General features: G+C 41.4%; 1 protein-coding gene and 1 pseudogene across 4 annotated transcripts in view; one reads left to right on the forward strand and one right to left on the reverse strand.

Moving 5' to 3' along the window:
* Nucleotides 1-2,260: 2,260 nt before the first annotated feature.
* SNX27 (sorting nexin 27) overlaps nt 2,261-27,900 on the forward strand; it is a 40,351-nt gene continuing 14,711 nt past the window's right edge. The window contains exons 1-4 of one of the 4 annotated variants that reach the window (XM_036453002.2): nt 2,261-2,783; nt 20,301-20,532; nt 24,445-24,637; nt 27,170-27,234. In XM_036453002.2, coding sequence (XP_036308895.1) covers nt 2,470-2,783; nt 20,301-20,532; nt 24,445-24,637; nt 27,170-27,234 — 804 coding nt within the window. In that variant the 5' untranslated portion in view covers nt 2,261-2,469. The remainder of the gene's footprint in view (nt 2,784-20,300; nt 20,533-24,444; nt 24,638-27,169; nt 27,235-27,900) is intronic. The other 3 variants (XM_036453004.2, XM_036453006.2, XM_036453005.2) reach the window with 3 other exon arrangements.
* Nucleotides 5,671-8,135, reverse strand: LOC118727434 (annotated as a pseudogene).

Raw genomic sequence — 27,900 nt, forward strand, 5'->3', positions numbered from 1 at the left:
CCTCAGACCTCTGTAAGTTAACTTTGATTGTCTTTTAACTACGTATCTCCGTTGCTTCTCCTGGATCCATTGCTTATTAGCTGTGTGACCTCTCTATTCCTGGCTATTCATCTATAAAATGAGAATGTTATTGGTTTGTGAGGATGAGATGAGATTACAGATATCAAGTGCTTAGCATAGTGTCTGGCACATAGTAATGCTGAGAGAGAAGGTCCTTGGTGGGTTTTTAATGCTTCTACGCATCTTCCGAGAATGCCAAGAATGCAAGGCTCCTCTTCACTACGGTTGTGTTTACAGGGAGTAACTTTGAGGGATGAAATCACGTCTTCCTCCAGGACAAGGAACAGGTTTGCTTCCTGCTTCCTACTAAATGGTGGGCTCCCCATGCCCATTGTTCCTCAGCCACCATGTCAATCCACCAAGAGCAAAGCTTTCATCTGAGCCCGTGAGACATGGGAGACAAGAGGAATCAACACAAAACACTCTTGTTTGGAGTCCTTTGTTTTGAGTTTTGTTTTTTTAAAAATATATTTTATTGATTTTTTACAGAGAGGAAGGGAGAGAGAGATAGAGAGTTAGAAACATCAATGAGAGAGTCATCGATCAGCTGCCTCTTGTACGACCCCTAACGGGGATGTGCCCACAACCCTTGACCCGAATCGGTCCCGGGACCTTTCAGTCTGAAGGCAGAAGCTCTATCCGCTGAGCCAAACCGGTTTCGGCTTGTTTTGAGTTCTTTGTCTCTGTTGCAAAGCTTGTTGTTTTGAGTCCTTTGTCTCTGATGCAAGGCTCTTGTGTCTTTTATCAACAACATCCATGCAACAGCAACAGACTAACCTTTGAGCCTTCCAATAGGTAAAAGCAAACACCAGACTTGAATATTAAATGCTTAAGATATTACATGATTTTTGCTCTTGCTCTTCCCAGGTATTCTGCACAATATCTGTAAGTTTGTGTTTGGGAAGGTAGCCAGAATACATCAATTGCTGCCATTTGCAAGTAATTTTACTGTACTGTTGGGAGGAACAAAATGAATTAGAAATAAAGGTAACTTTGAAATCATTGCTCAATTGAAATTATTTAGCCACACTAATATTGTTTTAAATCAGTAAGGTCATAGTTTCCTCTCTATATATCTCTGTATAGTTGGGGTCCTCCTTTAAAAAATGTTTTTTAAAAATACATATTTTATTAATTTTTACAGAGAGAAGGGAGAATAATAGCAAAACATTGATCAGCTGCCTCCTGCACACCCACTACCCCCATACACACACACAACCAAGGTACATGCCCTGGACTGGAATCGAACCTGGAATCCTTCAGTCGGCAGACCAACGCTCTATCCATTGAGCCAAACCAGTTAGGGCAAAAATATGTTTTTACTAATTGTTAATAAAAGAGAGAGAAACATGGATGAGAGAGAAACATCAATATCAATTGGCTGCCTCCTGTATGCCCCCCTGCTGAGGATGGAGCCTGCAAACGAGGCATGTGCCATGACCTGAATCCAACTTGCCACCTCTTTGTGCATGGGTCCACACTCAACCACTGAGCCACACAGGCTGGGCTGGGGCCTACTTTTTATGTAGTTGCAGTACAGGAAAAGTTGCATCAATGTCACTGGGCCTTAGTTCCTGTTACTTAACAGTTGGATGACTTTGAGCACTCTTAAGGTTCAGTTTCCTAATATGTGAAATACAGAAACTAAATTCATGATCCAGTCTCAAGAGGATGTTGAGGCCATGGAATAAAAGGATGTTATGTTGACCTCCTGTGCCAATGAGTTGTTATAACTTAAGACTGTATTGAGCTGAAACTGGTTTGGCTCAATGGATAGAGCGTCGACTTGGGGACTGAAGGGACCCGGATTCCAGTCAAGGGCATGTACCTTGGTTGTGGGCATATCCCCAGTGGGGGGTGTGCAAGAGGCAGCTGATCGATGACTCTCTCATCGATGTTTCTAACTCTCTCTCTCTCTCTCCCTTCCTCTGTACAAAATAAATAAACTATATTTTAAAAAAAGACTGTATTGAATGACAAACATTCATTCGCCCTTTAGAGGCTATGAAAAAAAAAAAAAAAAAGGCATCCACAGTTGAATCAGTCTGCCACACACTCACTAACCAACAGATTCAACGCCTACGAGCGTAAAAGGGAAACTACAACTCCCAGCAGGCATTGCTCCCGACTGCGTCATATAACCTCCACTCCCGCAGAGCCCAGCACCCTCTCAGCTCCCCACCCCCCACGGCCCGTAAACTACATCTCCCAGGAGGCTCCGCAGCGCACAACGTCCTTCTTCCCTCGCCTCGCGCCTGCCCTTTAACCCCAGCCTGTAGCTCCGGAGCCACCGGGGTCCCGCGGGCGGCAGCGAGCGCGCGGGGGGTCGCGCGACGCGGAGCGGGCGCGCGCGGGAGGGAGGGAGCCGCGGCGTCGGGGGGCGGGGACACGGCTCGCTTAGCTCGCAAGATGGCGGACGAGGACGGGGAAGGGATTCACCCCGCGGCCGCTCACAGGAACGGAGGCGGCGGCGGCGGCGGCGGCGGGGGAGGTTCAGGGCTCCACTGCGCCGGCAACGGCGGGGGCAGCGGCCCGCGGGTCGTGCGCATCGTCAAGTCCGAGTCCGGCTACGGCTTCAACGTGCGGGGCCAAGTGAGCGAGGGCGGGCAGCTGCGGAGCATCAACGGGGAGCTGTACGCGCCGCTGCAGCATGTGAGCGCCGTGCTGCCCGGGGGGGCGGCCGATCGCGCCGGGGTGCGCAAGGGGGACCGCATTCTGGAGGTGTGAGTATCCGGGCCGCCCGCCGCCCCACCCCACCCCACCCCACCCCTCCTGCCCCGTGCCCTCCGCTAGCGAGTCCGTGCATCACCCCTGGGCCCCTGTCACCCTGAACCGCCCCCGGGACCCGCGCCCGCCCAGGCCTCGCACCTCCCGGGGTCGGCTCCTAACCACACCCCTGCTTTGGGCGACCCCCTCCCCCCCAAACCCGCTCCCTTCGGTCTAAGCCCCTGCGCCCTCCCCGCGGTTACCCCCGCCCCCATTCCGTTGGCTTCTTGGCCGCCCCGCTCCTCCGCTTCCCCGGGGGCTCCGTGCCCGCAGCAGCTCCTCGCCGGCCCCCGCTCTGCTCCGAACGGACCGCTTCGGCTGCTCCCCGCCTGCGGCTCCTCCTCTGACCCCAAGCGGCATCCGAGTTTGTTGCTCTCTCCACGCTGCCTTCAGCCCCGGCGTGTCGCCCCTGCCGCCCTCGGGCCCAGGCAGGAAGGACTCTGTCCGCTTCTCCTCCTTTTCCTCCGGAACCTCATCCCTCCACACTCTCCAACGCTTTTTTTTTTCTTTTTTCTTTCCTTAGGTACCCTCTTTTCGGGTTAAGCACCTCTGCATGTTTTCCTGTCCTTCTGTGTGTCCCCTTCCTCCCTCTTTTCGTATTCATGCTCCTAAAATACCTTTTCTGAGCCTTGCATGCGTTTGGTTTGGTGGTGGTGGTGGTGTCTTGGGCACTGTAGTTTCTCTTCACGTGGCCTCTGGATCACACCAGGATACTGAGTCTGGTGTCTCCATCACCGCCGCCCCCCTCTGAGGGCATCCCTCTTCTGCTCCAACTTTGGTTGTTGCAGTCTACAGTTCTGACCCCCTTTTGGGTCTGGGGCCTCCTCGGTTTCTCAGGGCAGGCTGTTTCCATTCGCTCTCCTGCTCTGTCTTCCTGGGTCCCACGCTTGTCTCGATCCTGATCTTTCTCTCGCTCCCAGGTTGCTCTCCCTCCCTGCTCTCTCTAGGCCCCTTCTGCTGCTGCAGCCCACTCTCTTCCTGCTGCAGCCCCCCCCCCCCCCCCCATTCCATCCTGACTTGCCCATTGCTTCCTCAATGCTCCAGCAGGATGCTGCCTCCTCTCTGATGTCTGTGCAGACCTCCTCCGCTGCTCTGATCCCGGAGCTACGTTTGTGTGGTTTTTGTACGTTGTCTTAACATTTATCTAGCGGTTGCTGGTTGACGTGTAGGTGGTATTTGCTCTCCTTCTCTTCCATTCTCCTAGCAGTCTTCAGTGCTGTGTTCTTTTTTCCTTCTTACGAAATCTGCCTTGTATGTTCTTTTCTTCACCCTTTCTGCCTTCTCCCTCGGTGCTTGGGTTTGCTCTCATGAAGTTGTCCTCATTTTTTTTATAGATGTAATTATAATTGCCACAACCTGGAGGTTTTCCTCTGGTAAAACGGCAGGCTTGCTCAAGGTTTCAGAGACGATAGGATTCTCGAAGGTGTGGCACAGAGAGAGCCCATCCTTTCTCATTCACCTTATGCCCCGTGCCCTTATCGTTGATGTTTTTACTCCTTCTGTTTCCTCCTACTTTCCATCTCAAGAAAGAGGAGCTCACCAAAGCAGGTGGTTGGAGCCGTTACTATAACTTTCCTCTGACCTTCCTGGAGAAAGGTGCTTTTTTCTCTGTTAATGTCCTACGTGCTCGTTTCTAGTATTCCCTGGCAATATATTCTTAATTTTTTTGAGAGTGAGGGCATTCAGATAGAGAATGCGGTAGTCACCTTTTGCTTTGTCCTGGGGCACCTGATTCTTTTCTTTCTAAATAACTCGAGGTCCCATAGAAGCTTTTGGAATTATTCTTTCTCTTTCCCTTTGTAAGTTCGCTTTGGATCCAGCTGTTCGTTTTTAAATGTAACTCTAAAATGTTCATTTAAAATTACAAAATCTTAAAGATCTAAATCATCTGCTCATGATTGAAGTTAAAGGCACTAAAATAATTTTGCAGAAGGCTGCAGCTAACAAGATCCACCATTTCATTCATATATATGCATGCTAACATAATTGCTGGCCTCTTGCCTTTACTGTGGTTTTTGTAGCGGAGTCCAGATATAAACTAGATGAACCGTAAGGAGACCTCAGCTGGTCCCCTGGAGCAGGACTTGTTTCAGACCCAAGTTCTAGTCTAGGTCTGTTCCTCTCCTGAGGAGAAAACATCGCATTTTGGCACATTCTTGGTGGTGAGTGGAGAATTTTGTCTCTTTTATTGGGCAGGGCAACAGACCACTCTGCTTTTAGAGAACCTCTCTTTGGAAGGGTGTGATGAGTAGACATCTTCCTGACATTAGCTTTTCTCTTTCTTAACTGTATTTTGATTTCCAAATTCTTTGAAGCTTCTCTGCTATTGTAGTGGAAATAGCGATCGTTGCAACACAGAACTGAGCCAGTTGTTAAATTCTCTGAAACCTCAACTACTGTTGACCCTGAACATAAGGGTTTGAACTGCATGGTCCATCTATGTGCAGTGAATGCCTGCACTGTTTCATCTCGAGGTTGGGATTCGCAGATGTGGAAAACCAACTTCATGCATTGATCTGCGCAGTTTTATAGAGGGGCTTGAGCACCCTCAGATTTTAATAACCAGCCCCCAAGGATGTTAAGGGAGAACTTTTTGGCAAGTCAAAAGTTATATGTGGATTTTTGACTGCGTGGCGGTCATTTCCTTAGCCCCCACCTTCCGGGGTCAACTGTATACAGTTTCTTTCCTCCTCTTTTTCCCAAATCTGCATCTTTTCCTTAGGTTTTCAAGTGAGAGGAGGGAATCAGCGAGCACACAGACATGATTCTTGGGGAGTATCTGTGTCTGCCACTTGTTTTGATCTTGGTTGGGTTGATACTGATCTTCCTGAAGCATTCCTTTTCTTTTTTACATTTTTCCAGCAAGTATTTATTCTTAGTTAAGCCATGGTTCAGGATTCTAGGGTGGGATGTACCTTGGAGAAGGAAAGAGGATGCCCAGCTCAGAGCTTCCCCGGAAACATGCCTTCTGCCTGGTGGTCATCCCAGGCGGAAATCCAGGGTATGGGGCACAGGTGCCGGTACCGTTCTCACACAGAGACAGCACCCCCTTAGCCGTCATTGTCTCCTCTCAGCCGTGGAAGTCCAGGTAGTTCTGCCAACAGCTCCTGTCTGGTTCTGGTTGGGGAAGCGGCTGTCGAAAGGAGCAGTGGGTAGTTCTTGCTTTTGGCCTTGATGGCTTCTGCTGTGTTGCTGATTCCTAAAGACAATCAGCTGACAGCTCAGTGTGACCTCAGCCAAGAGCCCTAAAGCGTTCCTTAGGCAACACACCTTAGAGCTTTTCTCTCTGTCTCTCACCTCTCTTGTCTCAGGAAAGTTTTCTAGGCCAAGTGCCAATGGGGGTGAAAGTTAGGCATAGGTAGATTAACTATTGAAGTACATGCAGATGTAAATTGTATGAGGTCATAGATGAATGTATGGGCTTTGATCATTGCTCTTTAACCAAGACTTTCCCATATTTTAGATGCTTTCCTCCTCATTTTATTCCAGTTTTCATATATTGCAGTTGTACGGACAACTAACTGTTAGAGGTGTGAAAAAAAGAAATTTGAGACTTATGGGAATACAAACAAGCTTGAAGCAAAGGAAGGGCATCGATTTCTTTTTATTTGAAAGTCTTTACCAAAGCCCAGTCCTCACTGAATCTTGGAATAGTTGTTAAACTGATTTGACTATGGTTCAGTTTATCCTTTTTCCCTTTATTTAAAAATTTTTTTAAAATTTATTTATTTATTTATTTATTTATTTTTTTTTTTTTTGTCCTTTTTCCCTTTAAAACTAACTGGATTCTGACTGGTTGGGGAAAGAGTCATGTTGCAGGGCCTGGTACTGGAGTAAGAACAAGCCTTCTGGCTCTGAATTTTACCGTAGATGGAATGTTTTCTTCACTAGCAATGCTTGCTTCCACCTTGTAATTTTCCCCAGTGAAACATCTATTGAGTGTCTCCCCTTTGATGTGTATATACCTGGAGGCTAATGACTGAAGAATGCTTTCAACAGATAGAACCAAAATAAATAGATCTCTGCACTAATTATACAGTATGTGAAGTAACATTTAACGAGTGAGTTCCAAGGGCTCCTAATTGATTTCTTGAGAGATCCCTTAGGAGGGTTTAAGTGTGCAGTGGATATGGATAAACATTGTTTATATTTTTTAAGGATTAGTTTATCTGTTGGCTAGTTTGTTTTGTCTCATTGGTATTTGGGTAGCGTGGTCTTTAATAAGCATGGACTCCTAAGGTGGGCTTGCAACCATTCAAAATTATATTTATGCCAGGCAAAGAGTATATGCCTTCCTCTTAGGTAGCTATAGGATAAGGTACCATCAACTTTTCCTCGTTAAAGTTAAACCATAAGAAAAATTAGAAGCCATACTTAGTGAAATAAACTTGTTTATTGAGATTTAAAAAAAATTTATTGGAGTGATACTGAGTAATAACATTATGTAAGTTTTAGATGTACAATTTTATAATACACTAGAGGCCTGGTGCACGAAATTCATGCACTGGAAAGGGGAGTTCCTCAGCCCAGCCTGCACCCTCTCACAGTCTGGAACCACTTACTCCGTATCCACCCGCCCGCCTGCAGTGGAGGTGGGAGAGGCTCTGTCAGCCATGAGCCCGGCTTCTGGCTGAGCAGTGCTCCCCCTGTGGGAGCGCACTGACCACCAGAGGGCAGCTCCTGAATTGAGCGTCTGCTCCTTGGTGGTCAGTGCGCGTCATAGCAACTGGTTGTCCTGCCATCCGGTCAACTTGCATATTAGGTTTTATTATATAAGATCATCTGTATATTAAATGTGTGCTTACCACCCGAAGTCTAGCCTGCCTCAGTTGCCATGTATTCGACTATTGAGAGTTAATTTTAATAACTTACAAATATCTTATGGACATTCTTTTGTTTCCTTCCTTTATGTGAAAGTTTGAAAATGATTGAACAAAAAGAGGTTAATGCCACAAAAAGTATTTTTACGAGTTAAGTGTGAGTCATGTAACATTGACTGCTAAGTACCTCTCAAGAGCTTTCTCAGTTGTAGCTGAATTCTATTTGGCTCCGATTTTCCAGGTATTTTTTGAAAATGGTTTAAAATTATGGCTTTTGATCAGGGAATTATTATGGCAATGATTTTCAAGCTTTAGTGAGCATGAGAATGACTCACGTGTGCTTGTCAAAGGTACAGAGCCTCAGGCTCAGTCATTAGGGGTTATGATTCAGTAGGCCTTGCATAGGGCCTCAAAATCTTTATTTTATATATAATTTCCTTGCCAGGTGTGGGTAATGCAGCCCATACCCAGCTCTTCTTGGAGTAACATTGCAGGCTTAAATAGTCAGTTCATTTTATCTTTATGGTTATATTGAGAGTCATGAGCTAAGACTGTGTAACAAACTGATTTTTTTAGGCTCCTGAATTCCAGTTCTTAGGAAAATGAGTTCAGTAGGTAGTGGACTATTATAGCTGATCATCTGTACTTTAGTGAGTATTGCTAAGCTATTGTAATGAAGATTGTGATGAAAAGGTAGAATAATCATTATACCACTTTGTTACTTGAAGTGTGTGTTACAATTTGCAGTGTTGTTACATTTGGTCTTTACAGCAGTCTTGTACAGAAGCTCCTCGAGGGCAGGGACTACATCCATATGCCCCCTCTGCCCCGCACCAAATGACTAGTGACGCATACAAGGTAATATTCAGCATATACTTATTGAATGAATGTGCCAGTATTATCACTGTTTCATAAGAAAGGAGGGTGTTGCACTTATGAGTGTTAACTAGAATTAAACTTGTGTCTTTAGGTTCTAAATTCAGTGTATTTTTCTCTCCCAGTATGTCCTTGGGCGAGGATTAAAATAAATAAATAAATAAATTAAGATTGCTGTTCATAGACAGTTGTGCTTGAGGTTAGATAAAAAAAAAAAGGTCTTTGAATGTAGTGTTGCTAAGTTTGGGTTTTATTCTGTTTTTGAGATCAGAGCAGTGTATTAATACCCAGGACTCCCTGTGAAAAATTTAGTTTTTACTTAATTATTTACCCGAAGAGGTTGAATCACTTGTCCAAGGTCAAAGAGGAAAATTACTGTTAGAATTAGAAGAATTTCAGAGCGTCTAGTCTCCTGGGCTGTCCTGTACTATATAAAGAAGAGAACGAAGGACAACACCCAGAGCTGGGACAGCTGGTGAGGAGCTGGTTGCCTTTAATTTGTGTATGTATTTTACTCCACATTCCAATCCAGCTTCTCAGGTATCTCTGTCTCTTTCTCTTATGTTTTAAATGGCTGAATTTATAGCTCTTGAGTTTGATCTTTATGTGCTGCAGCCCCCTAGAAGGAAAACCTTTATTGTGTTTATGTACTAGCCTTAATATTTCTTCATTCATCCAGGAAAATCTTTAATGAGTGCTTATGGCCTGACAGACACAGGATTAGATACTGGGAATAGAAAGCTGAATGAAATGCAGTCCTCCCCCTAAGGACATTTATGGTTGGGTGGGAATCCAGCAGATTAACTGACAATTTCAATACTAGAGTAAACCCAGGGAGGGTTAGTTAACAAAGATGGCACCCAGCTCTCCCCTTCCCCATTGGATGAACAGACTTAGAGCAGTTCCTCCAAATCCCCATAAATACCTCTTTGCCCGTAGTTATCTAAACTAGCAAGTGCAAGTGCCCAGACACAACATGTACTAACATTAGGAGGACTGTATAGTTTATTGACATTTTTTTTTTTTTTTTTTTTTAAATATATTTTATTGATTTTTTTTTACAGAGAAGAAGGGAGAGAGATAGAGAGCTAGAAACGTCGATGAGAGAGAAACATCGACCAGCTGCCTCTTGCACACCCCCTTACCGGGGATGTGCCCGCAACCAAGGTACGTGCCCTTGACCGGAATCGAACCTGGGACCTTTCAGTCCGCAGACCGACGCTCTATCCACTGAGCCAAACCGGTTTCGGCCGACATTTTTGAAAATGAAATGGGCCCATTAATTATGCCAGGACAACAGGTGTAAATCAGGTATGTCCTGGCAACCTGGAACACAGGTTTATAGCAAGACTGGAATTTTGTATTCTGAGGAGGGAAATGAACAAGTTTTTGTTCTTGGTGATCAATGGTTACATTGGCTTTACAGATAATTATCAGATAATCCATGAGATTTTCTTTGAATAGCTTGATTATAATTTCATATTTATTTTTTAAATATCTTAAAGTCTTAAGGCTTATTATACTTTCCCCCTGAATGACAAATATGAGTCATTTATTTAGAAATGAGTTTCCTGTGTAGATTATATTCATAAACTGATTGCCTTGGAATTAGAAGGTTTGAGGAATCAAGTACTCCTTCTTCCCAAGAAATAAACCCTTGTTACCTCTGGTTGGAGGTATTAAGGTTGAAAGAGAGATGATCTTTATTTGTATTTTTCTGCCTCAGGCAGCATTTTTTATCAGTTAGAACACCCAGCCAAGGGTAAAAAGTTCAAGGAATGGTAAGCAGCTTGTTTGACAGGTTACTTATTCCGTTTCTTCCTCTTTGGGAAGACTAGATGCTGATTGACGCAGTGCGAAGTGTCTCAGCCCTGTCAGGGCCATACTTTGTTGTCATGAATACTCTCTCTTGCTCAGTGTTAAAATTCTGGATGTAGGTGTTTAAAACATCGGTATAAATATTGATTTTGCTTTTGACACTTAAAAGAACCAAATGATTTATGAACTAGGGCTGGAAAGCATTTGATTTGGTCCACATACAGTTGACATTTGTTGTTTCCCTTCCCTTGCTAAAGATGAGGCTTAGAATAAGATGAGTTTTTGGTTTGTTTGTGGGGTTTTTTTTGGCTATAGTTTGAGTCAAGATACTTTACTTTTTATATTCTCTTTTCCTAGTAAAGAATAGTCTGCCATAGGTATCTATAAATATAAAAGCCTAATGTACAAAGTGTCCCCTTGGGAGTTCAACCCGTTGACGGGCGCTGACCAACAGGGGGTGACACAGAATGAAGGAAGACCCTGGCTGGCAGCCAGCAGCTGCCAGGGACCCTACCAGTGAATTGCATGCACTGGACTTCTGGTTGCATTATATGACAGTGGTCTTAGGAAATCAGTAAGAGAAAGCAAACTCATGGTAATTTGAGACATTATAACTCTGATATAGAATTTTCTGCTTAATTATATTTAGCAGTTGTTCAGGCTAGAAAATGGTTATATTAAATCATAACTGAAGAGAAGCCAGATTATTTTTTTTTTTTATTGGTGGGCAGGGAAAGAAATAGGGATAAGTGGCAATTAATGAAATTATTTTGTGGATCTAGATTCCTAAGTGAAAATAAAATACTATTTAACTGTTTAAAGCTTTGGCATTTTTCTGATTTAAATATTTCAGAACTTGGTTTGATTTTCATGGCAGAAATGAAATAGCTCACTCTATCTTGTTTTGAATTATTCACTAAGGAATCGTGAATTTTAGTGTTTGACAACAGAGATAGATCTACTTTGATATATATTAGATTTCATTCTTAATTTTAAAATACATTAAAAAATTTAACAGGCTTTTTTTTTTTTTTTTTTTTTTAAGAATAGTTTTAGGTTCACAGCAAAATTGAGCAGAAGGTACGGAGGTTTTCCATATACCTCCTGCCCCTCACCCCCACCCACAGGCATTGACTCCACCATTATAAACATCCCCTACCAGAGGGGTACATTTGTTATCACTGATGAACCTGCATTGACACATCATTGTCATACAGAGTCTGCAGCTTATTTTAGGGTTTGCTCTTGGTGTTGTACATTTTGTGAGTTCGCACAAATTTATAATGACATGTATCACCATTATACAATAGTACACAGAATAGTTTCACTCTCCTAAACATTCCCAATGTTGTGCTTATTTAGTCCTCTCTCTCCCCCCTAAGCCCTGGTAACCACTGATCTTTTTACCATCTTCCTAGTTTTGCCTCTTTCAGATTGTCATATAGTTGAAATCATAAAGTATGTAGCCTTTGCAGACTGTCTTCTATAACTTGGTAATATACATATAAGTTTCCTTCGTATATTTTCGTGGCTTGATATTTTCTTTCTTTTTAGTGCTGAATAATATTCCATTATCTGGACTTACCACAATTCATTTCTCCAAGGTTCAGCACTTTGAATAAAGCTGCTGTAAACATCTCAGTGTAGGTTTTTGTGTGGATATGTTTTCAACTTATTTGGGTAAATACCAAGGAGCACATTTGCTGGATCAGGTGGCGAACGCATGTTAATTTTGTAAGAAACTGCCAAACTGTCTTCCCAGGTGGCTATACCATTTTGCATTCTCATCAGCAATGAATGAGAATTCCTGTTAATTCATAGCTTTATCAGCATTTGGTGTCAGTGTTCTAGATTTTGGCCATTCTTAGGGTGTAATGGGCTAATATTAATTTTTTAATATATTTTATTGATTTTTCACAGAGAGGAAGGGAGAGAGATAGAGCTAGAAATGTCGATGAGAGAGAAACATCGACTAGCTGCCTCTTGCACACCCCCTACCGGGGCTGTGCCCGCAACCAACGTACATGCCCTTGACCAGAATTGAACCTGGGACCTTTCAGTCCGCAGACCGACGCTCTAACACTGAGTCAAACCAGTTTCGGCAATTTTTTAAATTATAAAAATAATATAAATATGTTGGAAAAAATTTGGAGACCAAAGAAAATGGGCAGAAAAATCACCTATAATATCACCTATACACTGCTACTTATGAATTTGAAATCATACTTTTGCATGCAACTTATAATCTAATTTTTAAAATTAATAGTCTTTATTTTCTAGGACAGTGTTAGATTTACAGAAAAATTGAACAGATAGTATAGAGTTCCCATATATCTCTTTCCCACTCCCATCCTATATAGTTTCTCCTATTATGAACACACTACATTAGTATGGTAGATTTCTTTAAATTAATGAACCAATGTTGATACTTAATTATTTACCAAGTCCCTTAGTTAGTTAGGATTTCCTTAGTTTTTACCTAACGTCTTTCTGTTCTAGGATCCCATCCAGGATAACATTGCATTTAGTTGTCCCATCTACTTAGGCTTATCTTGGCTGTGACGACTTCTCGGTCTTCCCGTGATTTTTATGACCTTGACAGTTTTGAGGAATACTGGTTAGGGATATTATAGGACACCTGATTATTGGAATTTGTCTGATTTTTTTCACGATTGGACTTGGGTTTTTGTTTGTTTTTTGAGGAAGATCACAGAGGTACCATTTTCATCCGTTCATATCAAGGGCACACACTGTCATCATTATGACTTGTTAACCGTGATCATCTGGCTGAAGTAGTGTTTGTCATGTTTCTCCACTGTCAGGCTATATTCCTTTTCCTCTCCCACTCCTCAGACCATACCCTTTGGATAGGCCTCACTGCGCAGCCCACACTTACGGAGTGGGGAGTTATGCTCCCTTCTTTAAAGTGCAGTGTCTATAGAATTGTTTTGGAATTCTTCTACATGGGAGAAGAGTGTCTTTACTGCCCATGTATTCATTTATTCAGACATGTATTTGTATCAGTATGGGCTCATGGATGTTTACCATACACTTTGGGATACGTAATCTGATGCTGATGATTTATTTTGTTGCTCCATTTCTAGCTTTTGCCATTCATCGGTAGTTCTATGGTTGGCTCCTGTGCCCTTTGCCACATCCTCATCAGTGTATGTTTTGGTTTTGTTTTTGAGTGCTTCCTTATTTCCTGGCACTACGAAATGACCCACGCTCATCTGTGTATTTTCTGTCCCAGTCCTAGAATCAGCCCTTTCTCCAAATGACCTGGGTGCTAGGTGTGGTCATTGCTACTAGGGTATAGTTTCTTTCTGGCCCTCTCAGCTAGCAAAGAAATATATGTGTGTATCTGTTAGATATGGGTTCTTACTGCTGTCTGGCTTTACTCCATTAACTTATGGGTCATTTTGATCCCCTCCCCTTGTAGATCTGTACATTTCCACACTAACAGTGGGACACTTGGCTTCCCACACCCACCGTTCATTTACTTAATTGTCCAATTCCAGTACACAGGGACAGCAGTAGCAGAAATTTTACCCCATGGGAAATAACTTTATTGACGAGTACAGCACTTATGTGCGGTCCCTTTTGCCTTTAGCCTTACGGAATTCATTAATTTCCAGTTACTTAGGCCTTGTGCCTTTTCTTCCCACCGCCGTCAGTGAGGGGGTTTGAAATAGTTAGATTCTCCTAGTGCAGTCTGGGATTCCCCCACCTACTAACTGGTTTCTGTTTAAGTTTGTATACATTAAGGTTTGTTCTTTGTGTTGTAAAGTTTTGTAGGTTTTGACAAACCTGCGGACTGAAGGGTCCCAGCTTTGGTTAAGGGCACATGCCCAGGTTTACATCTTCATGATTATTATGTAACTACCAGTTTATACTTCTTAATCCCTTCACCTTTTTCACCGAGTGGCAACCATTGTCTGTTTACTGTATTTATGAATCTATTTTGGTTTTGTTTGTTCATTTATTTTGTTCTTTAGATTATACATCTAAGTAAAATCATGTGGTATTTGTCTTTCTCTGTCTAACTTATTTCACTTCACATAATACTGTCTAGGTCTATACATGCTGTCGCAAATGGTAAGATTTCCTTTTTTTTTTTTTTTTTTTTTTAAATGGCTGAGTAATATTCCATTGTATATATGTGCCACCACTTTTTTATCCACTCGTCTATTGAGGCTCTTGGGTTGCTTCCTTATCTTGGCTGTTGTAAATGATGCTGTGGTGAACATACTCTTTCAAATTACTGTTTTTTGGTTTCTTTGGCTATATATACTGTATACTGAGAAGTGGAATTGCTGAATCCTAAGACAGTTGGTTTTCTTTAAAAATTTTTGAGGAACCTCTTACTGTTTTCCATATTAATCAAACTATTTTCTGTCTCACTTCTTTTGCTCAGTGTGTGTGTGTGTGTGTGTGTGTGTGTTTAAAAAAATATATGTTTTTACTGATTTCAGAGAGGAAGGGAGAGGGAGAGAGAGATAGAAACATCAATGATGAGAGAGAATCATTGATTGGCTGCCTCCAGCACATCCCACACTGGGGATGGAGTCTGCAACCTGGGCATGTGCCCTTGACCAGAATCGAACCTGGGACCCTTCAGTCCACAGGCTGACGCTCTATCCACTGAGCCAAACCAGCTAGGGCGCTCAGTGTGTTTTTGAGATTCATCCATGTTGTCAATATTGGTAGTTTGGTCCTTTTTGTTGCATGACTATGCCACCGTTTCTGTGTTCACCTCTTGGTAGACATTTGACTGTTTTCAGTTTTGGACTATTATGAATAAAGCTTCACTGAACATTCAACTACAATTGTTTGTGTGGACATGCTTTCATTTCTCTGGGGTAAACACTTAGGAGTGGAATTGTTGGGTCATATAGTAACTGTGTGTGTAGTATTATTATATAAGAAACTGCTAGGTTGTTTTGCTTATTCTCCCATCAGCAGTATATGAGAATTCCAGTTCTTCCACACCCGTAGCAAAACTTGGCTCTGTCATTCTTTATTTGAACTGTTCCTATGGATATGCAGTTTTTGTGTTTTAACCTACAAAATTGAAAAGTACATCTTAATTATTTGCAGTTATAAGAATTCATTGTCATTTTTTATAGGCTGCCTCTGAGGGACTAATTATCCTTTAATTAATTTCTTGAATGTCACAAGGGGTCGGAATAATATTTTGCTTACCACTTAGCATGGCTTCTTCTTATGGTACATATAATGATTGGCTCTGTCATATTTCACCCATATCTACTTTCATTATATACAGCTTCCTGTACAGCACTGTACAAAAACAGATCCTGCCTATTTAGAGCTTTTTCCTGTTTCTGGGAGTGTTTATATTGGTTTTGCAATTTCCTCAGCTGGCTAACTTTAGTTGAATAAAAGTCTTATGTAAAGCCACTCCCATTAGCTAGCTGAAAGTTTTTCTACTGGGGCCAAATTTGGTCTCATGTAAAAAATGAGGAGGAGAATGTCCTGCCCAGGTGGCTAGGTTGGTTGGAACATCATATCATACACACACACACACACAAAAAAAAAAAAAAAAAAAAAAAAAAAAAGAAAAAGAAAAAGAAAAAAGGTTGCAGGTTCAATCCTTGGTCAGGGCGTGTGCAGCTGATATCTCCCTCTCCCTCTCCCCCCCTCTCCCTTCCCCCCCCCCCCCCCCCCATCAATAAAAACATATCCTCAGGTGAGGATAAAAAACAAAGGGGAGAATTTTATTAAAATTGTATTTTTGTAGTGCTGAAGACACAGAGTAAATTGAGTACCATCTAGTTGCCTAAGGGAATAAAATTTTGTTGGATTGTTCCTACTGGCCAGTAGCTGCTTTTGTGTGGGTAGGACTGAGTGGTTCTTTGATGGAGTTGGCATATGAAGGCATCGATCTTGTGATCCCGTTGTCTTTGGTAGACAGCTCAATGCTTTATTTTCAAATGAATTTCAACTAGATTATGTTGCAAAGACGGAAGAAAAGCAAGGGGATTTTGGCTTGTATTACTAGGAGGCCAACATACTACCTAACTTGCTTGCACAAGTGATAGAAATGCTGTCACACAAATGGCTACTATTTATGAAGTGTTTGCCATGTTCTAGCTTCATCGCATTTTTGTTCTCACAACACTCATAGCTCTGGGTATTATTAACCCCGCTGTATGGACTAGGAAATGGAGAATTAGGGAGATTGAATAACGTCTTATCTGTTAAATGGTACACTAGTCAGTCTGACTCCACAAGCCTATGCTTGGAACCAGAAGTCTGTGTTGCTGAAAATCCCCTTGACTGCAGAATTTATTTCTAGCTCACATTCATTTATGCCTTCAGAATGGCTCATCCGGCCCCACCTAGTTTGCGTCTGGTGTAGTAGCATTCTTGTGGAAAAAGAGGATGTCATATAAACATTTTTATGGCTCCGAAGGCCTCTTGATTCTTGATGAGGGAGGGCCCTTTATGAAATCAGACATCCTGGGGTTTTTACTGACATCATTTCATTCTCTGAAGAGTGAAATAATTTTCAGCTTTTATTATTAAATCATGGAATATACAGCATTCCTTCTTTAGTTGCACCAAGTAAATACTAGCAAGTGTGTTTGGAATGTGTCAGTGGTAGTCTTTTCTTCTTTTCTCCCTTCTTTTTAAAAGAGGTTTTTGGGATTATAGCTTATTTGAAGCATTGTCTTACTAAGGAGTGAGATCTAAGCCAGCTCCCGCGCTCCCGTGGCTGCCCTTGAAGTAAGCCTCACTGAAGTTTCTGTGATGGTTCTGGGGCTTGTTTCTGTGAGTGACCCAAGGAGCAGTGTATTCTAACTTGAAAACTGAGTGGGTGGAGGTGCATTAGAAGCAACAGTTTTCAACGTTTCTCCTTTTTGAAGCTGATGCAAGCTGTGGGCCCTCTTCCTGGGGGAAAAATAATATATACACACAAATCCAAGTTTACATACAAATGTTGTAGGTGTTCACTGACCCCCCCTCCCCAAGCCTATCAACAGAGTCCCCCAAATTAAACATTCTTTAAAGGAAAAAATTAGGGAGCTGAAAAGTAAGATTTGAGATCAATTCTTAAACTCCCCTCCACACACACAAATGTGCAGCTCATAAAATTGCATTAATATAAAAGTCTTCTATATATGTATATATTATTTATTTATTTATATATATTTTTTTTTTACAGAGAGGAAAGGAGAAGGATAGAGCATTAGAAACATTGTTGAGAGAGAAACATCGACCAGCTGCCTCCTGCACACTCCCTACTGGAGATGTGCCCGCAACCCAGGTACATGCCCTTGACCGGAATCGAACCTGGGACCCTTCAGTCCACAGGCTGACGCTCTATCTACGGAGCCAAACCTGTTAGGGCAATATAAAAGTCTTGTTTTAGTATCCGTGGTATTTTGTTCCATCTCAAAGTATTAGTGTTCCTCACTTTTTTTTTTTTTTTTTTTTTTAACGGGTATTGTGCACTAGATAAGATTCCTAGGGATAGATGAAGCTCTCTATATTGATTTCCAACTTTTGTTTTCTATTTTATCCTACCAGCAAAGACATTTTCTCAGAACTTCCACTCAGGCCAAAGATTTAGATGAAATCTTTTGCCAATCCCTAACTTTACTTCGGTTTCCATTTTTTCTTTAGCCAAAGTCTCCTCATAACCAACAGGTACATAGTACTCCTTTCCTTTTTATACCTTCTGATAGGAGTGTTCAGGCAAGTTACCCTGTATTACCCGTTAATCCTCACGACGTCGCTTTTATGGACTTCTTATCATCCCCATTTTACAGATGCGGAAAAGCAACACTAAAAACGGTTCAATAACTTTATCAAGACCAATTCTGATACTAAAAGGCAGAGTTGGGATTTGTAGATCCAGCTCCAAAGCCCATTTTCTTTTCATTTTATCCAGCTCAATGGTCAGAGCTGACCATTTTTACCTGGTCGTCAGTCTGATCTGACCTGAATTCTAAAAGTCCAAATTTCCATCAGTGGAAGGGGTTCTTTATTTTCTTGGAAAGCTAGCTAGTTGTAAAATTACTGTGTGTGTGTGTGTGTGTGTGTGTGTGTGTGTGTAAGTTATTTAGGTTGTGCAATGTCAAGAGTGCTGAATTTTACTGGCTAGATTTGTAAACCCAAAATAAGGAAGGAGTCTAGCTGGGTGATCTGTCTGTTCTGTTTAAACAAATGGATGTTTCGGATACCAGATTCTGACAGAGACAATTCCAGTGATTGAAAAGTTTGTAGAACACTTATTACTAAGCTTAGCGTCATTTTCCGGAAGGTAAAACTGTAATGGTGTGGGACAGGACTGAAAAAACTTAAAGGGTAGGTAAGATTTTATCAAACTGACTAAAGGCCAGGTATGTATTTCTGAACTCCCTGGGGATCGCCATGGAGGGAACTTGTGGGCCAGCCAGCTGCCTGGTGGTTTCTGCTGAGCCAGCAGGCTGGGTCAGCATTCTGTGAAGGTAGTTCGGTTTGCTGAGGGAGTTTTGTGAGACTCAGCATCTTTCTTGACGAAATGATTGTTCTTCCAAACCTCATACTTTTCCTAGTTTCAGCCATTTTAAACAGCGAAATAGGAAGGGGAGTGAGTAGGTTGATTTACTAGATAGGCTTAGATGTATATTGTTTAGTGTGAACTAACATCACGGGGCTTTAAGTAAGCTAGCACAGAGCAGAATATTAGTAGAGAGAACTCTGAGATTAATAGAAGTGATTGGGAGAACAAAAGAAGTAAGATCAGATAATTTAACTTTAGAGGGATTATCGCCCTGCCTTTTAAAAAACTAATGTGTATGAAGACATAAACCATTTAAGTCCCAAGGCAGTGAAACTTGTCATAAAGGAAAATTAAGTTGACTAATTTGAAGATATGGGGGAAGTCAGATATAAATGTAAAAGAATTACCTTAAGTTATACTTTTTGAGTCTTTACAAATTAATGGAATGCATTTTGTGGAAAATTCCTTTCAGCAGAATTTCTAGGATGTTTAAAAAGGACAGAATACAGTTCAAACGGCGGAATTATTAAAAGCCACTTTGTAGCGTATATATGATAGGATGAGGATATTGGACTATGGAGCTTTAAAAGCTTTGTTTTCTCCTCAGCTTCACCCTCTTTCCATTTGTTTTCCTGAAGCTGTGTGTGGGATTCTGGCATAGAGGAAGGGTAGGTTCTCTCACCTATTTCCAACCCCCGTCCCCCTGCCAGAAGCACATTATCCTGTATACTAAAAGGCTAATAATGCAAATTGACCGAACGGCAGAACTACCAGTTGCATTGCTGTGCACTGACCACCAGGGGGCAGACGCTCAGTGCAGTAGCTGCCCCCTGGTGGTCAGTGCGCTCCCACGGGGAGGGCCGCTCCGCCAGAAGCCAGGCTCCTGGCTGGCAGGCACAGCAGCGGTGGCAGCGCTAAGGATGTTCCACTTACAGCAGGGGTCCTCAAACTTCTTAAAGTGGGGGCCAGATCACGGTCCCTCAGAGAGCTGGAGGGCCGGACTATATGAACTACTAATTCCTACTGTAACACCTCGGCTGCGCTCACTGCCAAAAAACCTGGCGGGCCGGATCAGACTCCTCTGCGGGCCGCATGTGGCCCGTGGGCCGTAGTTTGAAGACGCCTGACTTACAGCGTAGGCTCGCTCCCCTTGGACCTTGTCACTGGGAGATTCCCTAAAGGCTCCCAGACTGCAAGAGAGAGAGCACAGGCTGGGCCAAGGGGACCCCCCCATTTCCCACCCCCCACACCCCTGCCAAGTGCACGAATTTTGTGCACCAGGCCTCTAGTGATCTATAAAAACATAAACAGCTCTTCTGGAACCAAATCAATCTTTTGATTTTATGGTTCATTCTGTGTGACACTGGAGTGGGGGCAGGAGGGTGGACATACCAAGTGTTTGGACCCTTCTGGCTTATGGGATTGTCTTTCTCCCTTTTTCCCCTTAGGAACGGCGTGAATGTTGAGGGGGCAACACACAAGCAGGTGGTGGACCTGATCCGAGCAGGCGAGAAGGAATTGATCTTGACAGTGTTATCTGTACCTCCCCATGAGGCAGATAACCTAGATCCCAGTGATGACTCGTTGGGACAATCATTTTATGATTACACAGAAAAGCAAGCAGTGCCCATATCGGTCCCCACATACAAGCATGTGGAGCAGAATGGTGAAAAGTTTGTGGTGAGTGTCAGCCCAGTTCAGCCCTCAAATATCGAGCTTTTGTTTTCCCTAATCTTATCATTTGTGACATATATTAGAGCACTAGAATAAGTGACTATAACAGGTCCAGGAAGGTGGATTTACACATAAATCAAAGACACTTAACTTGATTTATTGTGGAAGGGATGAGCTATGGAAATGAAGAATCCTAAAGTTCTTTTTGTTTTTATAAACTTCTTTAAAAATTTTTACTGATTTTTAGAGAGAGGGGGGAAGGGTGATAGGGAGAGAAATATCAATATATCAATTTGTTACACTTTTTTATGCATTTATTGGTTGCTTCTTGTACGTGCACTGATGGGATTGAACCCACAATCTTAGTGTATTGAGACAGTGCCCTAACTAATAGCTACCGACCAGGGTGAGTCCCATTTCTGCATAAGCATAATTGAATTTTAGTCCCTTCAGTTTTAAGTTTTGTTTGTTTGTTTTTTTATTGGTTGCCATATCTCTCACTGTTGACTCTGTAGAGCTATAGAGTAAGATTGATATTAAAAAGTGGTGTGCTCCAGAATATTGGGGTAATTCTGTTTGTCCACTTCAGAACCCACAAATGTGATATTTCTCTTCAGACCTTGTTCTTTTTCATTTTCTTTGGAGCTAGCTGTGTGAATGATTAACTCTGGTTTTTCCCAAGGTCCTAGTTGTATTCTGAACGCAGTTCATGCCAGTCTTTTTACCCATTTCCATTCTGTTGCTGTTTAGATATGCAGGAAGCCCATCTTGAATTCTGGGTGGCGTGTGCCAGTCCCTTTCCTGAATGCCTTTGCTTGCTCTTCCAAACCTCATTGCCACTGATGGCCCAGTCTGCCTAATTTTCCCTTGGCCGCAGTATGCTTTATTTGCCTCTGTAAAAAAAATGTCCTGGCTGAGTGGCTCAGTCATCCCATACATAAAGAAATTCAGATCCGATTCCTGTCTGGGCACATGCCTAAGTCGTGGGTTCAATCCCCTGTCGAGGCTTATGGGAGGCAACCGATAGATGCTCCTCACATTGATGTTTCTCTCTTCCTCTCTCCCTTCCTCTCCAAAAATCAATAAAAACATCTTCAGGTGAGGATAAAAAAAAAAAAAAAAAAAAAAAAAAAAGGCATTGAGTACTGCTAGAAATAAAAGACTACATCTACATGTATTTAAAGCTGACCTGCTAACTAAAGTTGCAATCTCTGACACTGAGATTTGTCTCCTGTATAGGAATGGGCCACTAGATATTTATGGAACATTCTCTTTAGCGGGGAGATGAGAAAAACAAGGAAGCTAGACAATTTCAGAAGGATCGAATGTTTGACTAATCTGCAGTTTAGCTGGAGATGCTAGCACATGGATTTTATGCCAGCCTGGTTGGATGTATTCTCAGAAGCATACACACAAAATTTAGAGTTTTGTGTTTTACAAGTGCCCCAAGAAGTAGAGATCAAGGTCAGGTCCTAAGGTAGAGCAGTTTGGATGTTGAGACCCTTTTTGGGAATTAACTAAGACTTTGGGAACCTCTGTAGATTTCAGAGAAAGATGGATATTACTAATTGTTTTATTTTTGAAATTTTTATTGTTGACATTACATATGTCTCCCATTTTTTCCTTTTTTGCCTCCTCCACCCAAATCCCACCCTCCCCTTTCTCTGGCCCTAACCACACTGTTGTCTGTGTTCATGGCTATGCATATATGCTTTTTGGCTACTCTCTTCACCTTCTTTCATCATGTCTGCTCCACCTACCTCCCTTCTGACATCTGTCAGACTGTACCCGGTGTCCATAATTCTGGTACTATTTTGTTAATTAGATTCCACATATAAGTGAGATATGATATTTGTTTTTCTCTGACTGACTTATTTTACTTAGCATTATTATCCCCATATCTGTCACAAAAGGTGAGTTCCTTCCTTTTTATAGCTGTGTAGTATTCCACAGCTTTTTTATCCACTCATCTACTAATGGGCACTTGGGCTGTTCCAGATCTTGGCTGTTGTAAGTAACACTGCTATGAACATAGAGGTGCACACATTCTTCCTGATTGGTGTTTTGGGATTCTTAGGATATATTCCCAGAAATGGGATCACTGGATCAAAAAGCAGTTCCATTTTTTTTAATTTTTTAGGAAACTCCATACTGTTTTCCACAGTAGCTGTACCAGTCTGCATTGGTGCACTGGGTTCCCTTAACTCCATATCTTCTCCAGCACTTGTTGTTTTTGATTTATTGATGGTAGTTATTCTGGCCGGTGTGCAGTGATATCTCATTGTATCTTAATTTGCATCTCTCTTATGATTAATGATGCTTTTTGTATTCTAAGAAGTGTGCTTAACCAATGGGCACAAATCTGTTGGTTGTTTTTTTTTTTTGGTAAAAGTTTTATAGTTTTAGCTCTTTGTTTTTGTAATAACTTTATTGAGGTATGATTCACATACCATAAATTCACCCACTTTTATTGTATAGTTCTATAGTTCTTAGTGTGTTCACAGAGTTGTGCAACCATAAACACAGTCAATTTTAGAATATTTTTATCACCTAAAAAGAAACTCCGAACCATTAAGCCATCATTCTTTTTTTTTAATATATATTTTATTAATTTCTTACAGAGAGGAAGGGAGAGGGATAGAGAGTTAGAAACATCGATGAGAGAGAATCATCGATTAGCTGCCTCTTGCACCACCCCTACTGGGGATGTGCCCACAACCAAGGTACATGCCCTTGACTGGAATCGAACCTGGGACCTTTCAGTCTGCAGGCAGACGCTCTATCCACTGAGCCAAACCGGTCTCAGCAAGCCATCATTCTTTATACCTTCCATTCCCACCAGCCCTAGGTAACTGCTAATCTATTTTTTGTCTATAGATTTGCCTGTTCTAGACATTTCATATAGATGAAATCATATGTGTTTTCAAGGTTTATCCATGTTGTAGCTTGTATCAGCCAAATAAACTTCTATTGTATGGATATACCACATTTGATTTATCTGTTTTATCATATGAACATATTTTTGTGTGGATATTTCTCTTAGTTATATATTTAGGAGTAGAATTGTTGGGTCATATGGTAAGTCTTACATTTAACCTTTTGAGGAAATGCCAGATAGTTTTCCAAAGTGGCTGTATCATAGTGTTTTTTATTTTTTAATTTCTCATTAACTTGTTTTAATGATGGAAGGCAGAGGATCAAAACCAGGTATATCTGACTTCAGGCAATACATTTTTGAAAAAGTCTATTTGATAACAAAAAGCCGCTATTGCTTACATCATTGTTAGCCCTTTTCTTTTTATTTCTTTTTATTGATTTCAGAGAGAGAAGTAGAGAGAGAGAGAAACATCAATGATAATCATTGATTGGGTGCATCCTGTATGCCCCTTACTGGGGATCGAGCCCACAACCTGGGCATATTCCCTTGACCGGAATCGAACCAGGGACCCTTCAGTTCACAGGCCAATGCTCTATCCATTGAGCCAAACCAGTGAGGGCTAGCCCTTTTCTTTGGAAGTTTGGGCCACACACAAATATCAGTGGCATACTTTACGATTAACAAGAACAGTTTGCATGCTTGTTCATTCATAGTGTTTACCATGTTCACTTCAAATAATTTAACTTTCTGAAAATAAAAGCTACCCTTAAAGCTGATAATTACCTTTGAAGATATTTAACAGTGTGTTGGGAGGTCATTTTAATAGCAAAAATAAGATCATGGTCCCTTTGAAGGGAGTAGTCCTCTTTTATACATATAATTTCTGGCACATTTATTAAAAATAAAGTCTTAATTTTACAATCACCTTGAACATATTCTCTGCTAGATGCATACCTCACCAGTATCGATCTGAGCCTGGCTGCTGTTGATTCTGTGACTTAATTTGTGTTAAATAGACTTCTGTCTGTCCTCCTCACCAGGTCTACAACGTTTACATGGCAGGGAGGCAGCTGTGTTCTAAGCGGTACCGGGAGTTCGCCATCCTCCACCAAAACCTGAAGCGAGAGTTTGCCAACTTCACATTTCCCCGACTGCCAGGGAAGTGGCCCTTCTCTTTATCAGAACAGCAGCTAGATGCCCGAAGACGAGGATTGGAAGAATATCTAGAAAAAGGTAAGCTGGCCTGTTAAACTCTACTAGATACAGGGTCTAGGTATATGTTGCAACTCTCTCTCTCTCTCTCTCTCTCTCTCTCTCTCTCTCTCTCTGTATATATATATATATATATATATATATATATATATATATATTTAATTTTATTTATTTTTTTAATTGATTTTTTACAGAGAGGAAGAGAGAGGGATAGAGAGAAACATTGATGAGAGAATCATCGATCAGCTGCCTCTTGCACACCCCCTACGCTTGCACACCTCCTATTGCGGATGTTCCCTTGACCGGAATCGAACCTGGGACCTTTCAGTCCACAGGCTGAAGCTCTATCCACTGAGCCAAACCAGTTTCGGCTGTTGTAACTCTTAAACTGCACAGTTAAGACTCTGACTATAGGTGTTAGATGATCTGAGCTTTGATGATCTGAGCTTTGAAGCCAAGACTGAATGTCATATGTGTTTTCAAGGTTTATCCATGTTGTAGCTTGTATCAGCCAAATAAACTTCCATTGTTTGGATATAACCACATTTTAAAGGTGTCTTTATTTCAGGATTCAGAAAGGAATTTATGGTACTTCTTGAGCCAGTCTAGCATGCCTAACCATATAAAATCAGAGAATATTGTTTGAAACTACAGCTTTCAATTGTCTTATTTGTGAGTTTTGAATGTTTGAAAATAAGCAAAAAATCTCACCTGTGTTTGACATGAGTTTTCTGTATTAAAATGTGAACATGACTTCAACATATTTCTTTTCTCCCTGTTCATCTTACAGGTTAACTGCTGCTACACTCTATAGTCAGCTTAATGTCCAGTACAGTGATTAAGATTAATAGCCTATTTTATTGACTCAGTGAATACATAACAGAAAAAAATGCATAATTAGTTTTGATTAGGACCTCTATTTATAGGGTTATGTTATTTGCCAGCAGACACACACAAACTGACTCAACAGCATGCTGAACTGATTTGGGGGCTAAGTGGGCAGTATCACTCCTTAAAAACGCCACATTACTCTGACGTGTGTCCAGAGATAGGTTGGCTGAGTTGTAGATAACCTAGTCCCCTGTTCTAAACAGGTTATAGGTAGAAGTACTGAAACTTACTTGTTACCTTAGGATTTCCTAGCAGTCCATAAGGAGTTTGTGTTTGTAGATACTGATGCCTTTGCTTATCTAAATAGTTGGGGGAAAGGAGACAGATCTCCCTCTAAAATAGTTCATTTTGTTGCTTCACTACATAGAGTTAAAATACTTTGCTAGCTGAGCAACAGGCTTTTTTTTTAAACATACGAATTTAATAGAATAATGGTCTTACATGGCATTTCGTAATTCTGTGTCCTTGTGTCCTTGAGTAAGAACTAATTGACCTAGTTGAAATTTTTTTTTAACTTAGGGAGAGAGCTTTATCCCTGAAGAAAAATTACTTTCCCTGTAGACGGAGTGAAACCTTCTCATTTGTTTTTAGCTTTTTTTCTGGCATGGAATGGCCTCTAAACACAGCTCTTGGGAAATGAGAAATGGTACAATTTTTTAAAAATAAAATGAAGTAAAAATCATCAGTGTAATTTGCCATCTTCATGAGAGTGTCAGGCAATTAACTTTCTTAGATTTAGACAATTAGCTATCCACCTGCCTGCTTTCCTTTTTCCTTCCCTTCTTTCTTTTTGTTGTTGTTTTGAAGTTCAAATTAGTGAGGTGACAAGATGTGCTCAGCTTAATACTTAATTACCTACTCATTTCTCCCAAAATTGCTTTATCGTTGTATTGCTTTCAAAGAGGGAGAGATAGCTGAAACTGGTTTGGCTCAATGGATAGAGCGTCGGCTTGGGGACTGAAGGGTCCCGGGTTCGATTCCGGTCAAGGGCATGTACCTTGGTTGTGGGCACATCTTCAGTAGGGGGGTGTGCAAGAGGCAGCTAATTGATGATTCTCTTTCATCGATGTTTCTAACTATCCCTCTCTCTTCCTCTCTGTAACCTGCACGCCCCCTACTGGGGATGGATTCACAACCTGGGCATATGCCCTGGACCGGTATCGAACCCAGGACCCTTCCCATCTGCCAACCCATGATCTATCCACTGAGCCAAACCGACCAGAGGCCCAAATTGGCTTTAAATGTTTATGATTCTCTAGCTAGCCTCTTCCTAGGCTAAGTGGATAACTTTTCTTTTGTATGTCAGTTTTGTGTTTGGTTTATTTCTAACTGATCTTTCCCTTGCTCTGTTGTCTAGCTTGTTGATAGTTCACACAAGACGACAAAGTTAGATTTGCTGAACTTTTATTTCCCTTTTTTTGGGTGACTTCCTTTGGCTGTTGAATATTTTTAGCAAGTTACATTTTTGTACATTCTATTACTCCTCTGTCCTAGTTCATATTGATATGAATGTTCTTGTGTCTTAATATGTCATATGTTAGGGATGACATACTCCCTCAGCATTGCCTGTACTAATGATTTGCACTTAAACCTTGATATGTACTTGACTTCATACTCTTGATTTTAGAGCCTCATGGCAGATTCTATCTTTGTTTCCTGCAGTGTGCTCAATACGAGTCATTGGTGAGAGTGATATCATGCAGGAATTCCTGTCCGAATCTGACGAGGTAAGTGACCTCTCCTACAGTGACTGTTTACCTCTTCTTGGCTTATTGTGGGAGAAAGAAATTAAAGATAGAGACTATGGAGAATGCCTATTTTTCAATCTTTTCCTATGTGTCCTGCTTATCCTTTAAGACCCAGTGCTAGGTCCACCTTCTCTTGGAAGCTTTCCCTATTACTGAAGTCATCAATTTTTCATTCCACCAAAAACTTTTACAGTCAGTACAAATTAACACGTTGTTGGACTCTCTCATTCTCTATTTTTTATATATATGCTCAGACTGTTACTTTATATTTTTAGTGTGAGCTACCTGTAGGTAAGAGTTAAATCGTTTTTTTTTAAAGTTTTATTGAGGTATAAATAGGAATTGTATTTATTTGAGGTATACAACTCGATGTTTTGATGTATGTGTACATTGTGATGATCACCATAATCAAAGTAATTAACATTTATCACCTGGTTGATCCTTTATTTCTTCCTTTTGTGGTGAGAGCACTTAAGATGTACAAATTTTAGCAAATTTCAGTATACAATACAGTATTGTTAACTGCGGTCACCATGCTATATATGAGATCTCCAGAACAAGAGCTAAATCTTGATCATCTTTATATATATTCCCAGTGTCTTATCACAGTGTCAGGCATATTGTAGGTTTCATAAATATTAACTG

The sequence above is a fragment of the Pipistrellus kuhlii genome, unplaced genomic scaffold, assembly GCF_014108245.1.
Source record: "Pipistrellus kuhlii isolate mPipKuh1 unplaced genomic scaffold, mPipKuh1.p scaffold_m20_p_24, whole genome shotgun sequence".
NCBI lineage: Eukaryota > Metazoa > Chordata > Mammalia > Chiroptera > Vespertilionidae > Pipistrellus > Pipistrellus kuhlii.